The 7,025-nt window shown below is 46.9% G+C and overlaps 1 protein-coding gene across 1 annotated transcript; it reads left to right on the plus strand.

Annotated features, from left to right (window-relative positions):
- Window positions 1-2,833: 2,833 nt before the first annotated feature.
- On the plus strand, window positions 2,834-4,549 carry INSL5 (insulin like 5; the record flags this gene model as incomplete). The annotated part of the gene is made up of 2 exons (XM_080623377.1): window positions 2,834-3,008; window positions 4,308-4,549. 2 exons carry the CDS (start codon window positions 2,834-2,836, stop codon window positions 4,547-4,549), a joined length of 417 nt encoding a protein of 138 aa, XP_080479503.1.
- Window positions 4,550-7,025: the final 2,476 nt, after the last annotated feature.

The following is a 7,025-nucleotide window of genomic DNA, read 5'->3' on the forward strand; positions in this document are numbered from 1 at the left end:
ACAATACCCCTTCCCAGCTGGTAGAGAGTGAGAAAGACCTATTATAGTATTAACAGAAATAATTTTAATGATTGAAAAAGAATAAACTTCTCCATGAAACCATACTGGCTAGAAACTGCCTTCAAATGCTCTACATTATCCCCTGGAAGTCCCCCCCATTAGACAAACAGTATTAATACACAGGGAGAACAGAAAGGTCTCCCTGATCTTTTCTCCTTGGGGTTTTCCCCTTGGGCTTTCCACCAAGGTGTTTTCTCCTTGGGTTACTCAAAAACCAAAAAAGCCAAAATCACCTCCTGCATAGGTCACTGCAAAACACAGCCTAAACCCCTACCAGACTAGCCTGCATCTGCCCTGTGAGATCATACAGTGAATGAATGGAATTCCCATGAGATCACAGAATCATATAATCCCAGACCGATTTGTGTTGGAAGGGACCTTAAAGCTCCTCCAGCTCCAACCTCCTGCCATGGGCAGGGACACCTTCCACTGGAGCAGCTTGCTCCAAGCCCCTGTGTCCAACCTGGCCTTGAACACTGCCAGGGATGGGGCAGCCACAGCTTCTCTGGGCACCCTGTGCCAGCGCCTCAGCACCCTCACAGGGAAGAGCTTCTGCCTAAGAGCTCATCTCAGTCTCTCCTCTGGCAGGTTAAAGCCATTCCCCTTGGCCTGTCCCTACAGGCCCTTGTCCAAAGCCCCTCTCCAGGTTTCTTATAGCCCCTTTAGACACTGAAGCTGCTCTAAGGTCTCCCTGGTGCTTTCTCATCTCCAGGCAGAACAAGCATCTTGTCTTTCATCCCATAAACCACCACTGAGATGGAAGCTGAGCTCTGAGAGGCACCAGGTGCTCTGGGAGCTGCAGACCAGCCCACACCAGGCACAAGGAAAGACCAACCTTGTTCACCCTCTGACGAATTAGGGTAATATCAAATTGCCATTTAAACTCACTGTGTTCCACAATGACACTTTCAGAAAGCTCTTCACATGACATAAGTGTCCAGGCTGCTGGACCATGGTGTCTTAGAGGACTTCCAGAGCCTGACTGCTCACAGAAAATACAGAGCATTTCTACCAATGAGCCACTAAGACCAAGGATCTCTGTCACAGGAGAGGGGTGACACAAAGCTTGGCTGTAAAGCTCCCTGCCCACCAGCTGACAGGGGCCACAGCTGCCTGCTCCCTCAAGCATTACATCTTGAGACATGTATTCCATAGATACAGAACATTCAGACCCTCTCATTAGCCTGACAATAAACATCCAACATTTAAACACGTCACTGAAGTTAAAGACCATTTGTAAGGCATTAATGTTTACTTCCTCCTGCATTCTACGCATTTTACAAGGACTGTGCAAGCTCACCCTGGATATAAAATTAATCTTTGTGCATTTCAAAGAAGGACACTCATTAAAGTGAATCATGTGTTAATCATTATTACAGATCTGAACAAAATACACCATATATTTTCCATTGGTGGTTCTAACTGTTTACTTACTGATGCTACTGGTAAAAACCAAGCTTTCTGTCAAGGCTGTAACACATCGTATTTCCCCCTGTACACAGTGTAAACTCATCATCTGGAACATTATGGTGCTGGAAAACACTTGTGGTGCTAGGAAGTGCTTGAGATCTCTCTCCTAAGATCCTCCTGCATTTTGTTCTTATCACAGAATTTCTGACCTCGTAATTGCCAAATTTTCTCCTTAAGGATTTTTATTGCAAGATGTTTTTATAGAAGCTGATGGCAACTACAGCCAGCGACATTCAAAGCAACAGGAAGGGACCACTCTCATAATCTACTAACCTCTGGTCCTGGAGCACAGTAACACTGCTCCACCCTGCACTAGTGAACTCACTTGTGTCTTTCAGCTACCACCAAAACCACATTCAGGACCCTGATCTGTAGCTGTTCCTGCTCTATTTAGAGCCATCTCCTCTTTTCCTTGCCTTTTTGGAGACGGGTCATATCCACAGGCCTCCCTGCAGAGACATTTGAGCCCTGCAGCTGCACTGGAGCTACTTCCAGGCAAATACCTACGGGTGCAAACTCACAACCACCTCCATCACTCTGTACAGTTTGTCACAGCCAGTTCACAGACAGCTCCATGTGCTGCAGAACAGCACCCTACCACTCGGCACACCAAGAATCAGAGCAGGGCATCTGCAGGCTCCGGTGCCTGCATGAGCCCCCCTCGGTACCCCATTTTTGTTGTGAGTGACTGCCCAGCACTGACAGGTTACTCCAAAGCATTCACAGTTACCAGCCTGACAAAGAACAAGGCAGAGGTAATGCAAAAGCACACAATTGTGGACATCACAAGAGTTAAATCCCTCTTAGTTTGTGATCACCAATAGAAAAAGATGTGATGCCACTCAAGCTGTAGTAACAGGCATGATTGGGAAGAAGCTGCATGCTGTGTGGGAAATACACAGGGATGACACTCATTATCTACAAACCATGTAACATCCTCTCGCTTCTGCAGAACATACACATCAATGGTATCAAACTGAGCCTGCACCCTCGAAGCATGCTATATATATCACATATGTTTGTATAGCAAAGCAGTTCCATAAGGAACTCCTTAAGGACACTTTAATACCTGACCAAAATCCCAGAACAAATCCTGACACACATAAAACATCACATCACTGGAAGGAAACAAGCCATCAGCTTGTTTTTAGCAAACATTAAGTCATCCTCAGAATGAGCCGTTACTCAGTGGAGCGGATGGGCCCTCGGTATAAAGGTGAGCGTAGCAGCAGAACTCCCCACCTTGGCCTCGCAGATCCCTCCTGCCCCACCAACACCAGCTTCCAAGCACCCCGTCTGCAGCATGAGGGGCACAGTGCTGGCACTGGCCTCACTCGCACTCCTGATCACAGCACAGGAAGGCAAAGGTGAAGGGAACAGCATGAGGCTCTGTGGGAGAGACTTTGTCAGAGCCATAGTCTTCACCTGCGGAGGCTCCCGGTGGAAAAGGCACTTGACTGATTATCAGTACCTGTTTGGTAAGTACTCATTAACACATTACAGCCTTATTGCCCCCTGGAAGGTGTGCCCAGCTCCAAGGGGATTCAGAAGAACCATGTCACCTGCAGGCTGTGCCTAAGGGCAGAGCTGTGGCCTGGGCTCTTGCTGCTACCCTGAACAGGCACCTCTCAGATGCCAACAGCACAGGCTCTGCCTGGAGACAGCAAGTTTACTGTTTTCTTGCAGCTTGCTTGGCGTAGCTTAAATAAAACACATTTAGAATGAGACTTGCCAAATCAACCTGAGAAACCACGAGTTAAGGCCAAGGCTACCACTATGAATCTCTATAGCCATGACATTTTAAATGTCAGGGGCAGCTTTGCACAGTCCATGCAAGTTCTTTATTATCGTCTTCAGTAGGACACACTGCTTTCCCCGCTAGAAACTATATTACAACCTAATAATATTATAATTAAAGTATGTTAAACACATACTCTGCAATTTAAGTACCTTCATGTGGTGGTGTATATATTTGTATTTATTAGCACAGTTTTACACAGAGTCAGAAAATTTGGCCATTACTGATAGTAACTTCTAACTCTGATAGGTTAAAATAACTAGAAAAAGGAAACTAAATGAGGCAGATGAGAGAAGCTGGGGGTTTCTACACCTTCCATGCAGTAACTTCTGCCTTTTATGAAAATTCTATTGTAGCAGCAGCTTTAAACAAACATAAAAAGTGATGCTACCTGCAACGCCATACCTGAGTCTGTTACAAGAGAAGAAACCCCTGCTGCTAAACTAAGTCGGAGAACTTACCAACACCTTTACCAACTCCACAAGGCAGTTCCCACTTGTACCATGGTATTTAAAATGAACCCAAATTGCAAGTCTAATTTAAGTGGGAACATCCAGAACTTTGAAATTGTGGGGTATCTGATGCCTTAACACCTGCTTTTCAGGAAACTCACATGCAGCTTCAGGCTAACAGGCTGGTCAGGTGCCACTGACACATCAAATTACAGTTTTACCCTTCAAAATAAATATATCAGTGTGAGACTGATAAGGCAACTGCTCCTACAAAGAACACTCTTTAACATAAATCCATAAATTACTGTTTTTTTAATGTGTTAATCAGAGACTGGGTATTTCACGTCTATTTTAATACTGCCCTGGTAAAAAGTCAGTGATCTGGTCCACCTTGGTTGTTTTACATTGGAAACACAGAGGATAGATAATACCTTCAGCTCCCTGGCCATAGGTTGGTCTGTCTTTCTAGTAAAGATAACTATTATAAACTACTCATGATTCCATGACTTCTAATTTTTATGTGCCAGAGAGTGAAAATCCCCTGCCTCTCTCAAAAGAGAACAACGACTACGCTGACCCCTCGATCTACACAGACCAGAGTCTGGAGACCGACAGTGAAGAAATCCACAATGTCAAGCCTGAGATAGAGCAGGACATGCAGCACTCCAGGAAAACATTCATGCTGCAAAAGCGTGAGGTAGCCAAGCTGCTCACCACATCCTGCTGCAGCATCGGCTGCAGTGAGAGGGATATCAGCACCCTGTGCTGAGACAGCAGACGCTGATGAGGTTTGATGTCACGGCTTTCATGTAATAAATAATCACGACATAAACCACTATTATTTCAGTTGTATTCTTGAACAGTAGCTTTATTCTCTGGATCACACTAGGGAGTAAAGGCTGAATGTTCAGTGTAGTGCAAGCTAGTAAATGCTGTAAGGACAGTTCAGGCTGGAATGCCTGGATACCACAAAGTCTTCACAGTGGTTTAGAATTAAACTTCTAGTCATGAGTACAAGAATCTCTTCCCATCTAACTACTGTTCTAGTTCCACATAAAATGCAATAAACCAAGCAATTTATTATATGCTCATTCTCTTACGAAAGCCCAGCAGCAGGTTTCAGCTGTGAAATACAGGTAGCAACAAGTCCTTTTTCAGAGCCAGAACCAAACCCAGACCATGCAGACAGTTCTGTTGGAGTACCACACAGTGAAGCAAGTCAGCCAGACCTCACTACTGCAGGAGGGAAGGGCTGCAGCAGGCAAGAGCTGCCATCAGCCATTACCAGCCCCAAACTGGGCAGGCAATAGCCAGGATTTATTTCCTATTCCAGCTGCTTCCCGTAATGACCATACAAGGTTCTATCAAGTGAACAGTTAATTTGCACCCAGGGAGACTGGAAACACACTTCTGAGCTCACAAGGCTGCTCTCTTAGCTGTAGGTAGCTATCAGCTGAGAACCCCAATTCAATTTTTCTTTGCTGGAATGCAAGCACCTTCAACAGAAGGGCTCAGATATGTCAGATCTACACACTCTATAAACATGATATAATTTGAAGATGTTTTTCACTTGATTTCAAACCCTATGGGACTGAGCTAGTCTCTTCAAAGCAGAACCAGACACCTCCTCCTGGCCACCTTTTCTGTACTCAAGGTGCAGGGGGAGCCAGGCCAGAATGACTCATTCTCCTTTCCTCTCTTCAGCAGGAAGGTTTGAAGGTATCCCCCTGTCCCCCAGGTAGGGCAGGGTAACTTGCAGCACCAAGTTATCACAGCTTGATGGGACACAGCATCTGCAGCACAGCATGTGCGTGGAGCCAGGGCCACAGGCCCAGCATGCGCTTCCCTGCCTGCAGTTGCCATTTAACAGGGACAGTTTTAAAATGCTTTTGGTTTACTTTCCCCAAATCCCTCTGTGTTTTCTACTTGGGGTTAAGCAGTAAGAGCAAATTCAGGGAGAAATGAAGTATTTCAGGGACACCCAGTTCTAAAAGCAGCTAGAATCAGGTGCAAGCCAGCATGTCACAGCAAATCACATCCCAGAGGAAACTCTGGGAAGTACAGTTATTACATTCACCACCGGAAGGCTCACGGTAACCACATTTCAAACAGGTGAAAGTTGCCTTGGTCCTTCACACAACCCTTTTCCGCAACAGAAACAGGGAGAGTTAGGCTGGATATTCATTTCTCCTGCTGTTAAACTCTACCTTATTCAAAATAAACAGCATAGACATTAGCAAGAGCAAACAGTGAAGCGTTCTTGAACACGTACGATGAAAACGTATCGCTCACAGGATCCCACAGGCACCTGCTTCCGATCTGGATGCTCGGCTCGTTCAGCTGCCCAATGTGTGTCACCACAACGATCTTGTACCTGGGTATCATCAGGTCTTTTACCCGTGCTTTAATAACCTGCAAGAGAAAACCAAGTTTAGACCTCAGTGAATACCATGTTCTCCTCGGTACAGATTCACAGTTACCTGATTACAGGGGGAAAGGAAGAGCAAGCAGTACCCCTTTTTTAATGCCAGTGAGCAATTCTGAGCCTAATTAACTGAGAGACCGAGGGGTCAGGACAGTCTCCCCTCAGCAACAAGCCTGGGTATAACTGAGGAGTTTGCACACCTACCACTGCTCAGAATTCAGTCACTACGATAACTATACTGTTTTTAAGAGGTCTGATACACACTTGGACTTAGTTACGATATTCCCGAGCAGAGCAACCACAGCGTGGAGTTTTTACCACACCATGTGCTTGGCCAGAGCCACTGCTATCCAAATAAACCTCATAATTAACTCGTATAAACCCACACCAGCCTCAGAGCAAACTCTGGTGCACCCTGACCTCCCCCCAGCATTACTTTTACACTTCATATCTACACTGGGACCTCCTCTCCCCGAGGGCCTCCTCCCTGACACCCCGTCGAGGCGTGAGGACAAGATGGCCGCAGCGATACCTCAGCGATGTCCTTCACCATCTCCCTGCACCGCACCGGCTCGTAGGGCTGCTCCCTCAGGCAGCTCCCCAGCACATCCCGCAGGATAGCATCCACCGCCGCCACCGGGAAGCGCTTGGGGGGACCTGAGGGGCAGGCGGGGAGGTTAAGCTCGGTTTCCTGAAGGAAAACACCGCGCTGAAGCCAGAGGCCGCCGCGCCCCGACCCGAAGCGCGCGGCCCTGGGACCTACCGAAGGGGGGGGGCTCGCTGCCGGCCGCGCCGCTCTGCATCCTGCTCCGCTGCTGAG

Source organism: Psittacula echo, assembly GCF_963264785.1.
Source record: "Psittacula echo genome assembly, chromosome: 7".
NCBI lineage: Eukaryota > Metazoa > Chordata > Aves > Psittaciformes > Psittacidae > Psittacula > Psittacula echo.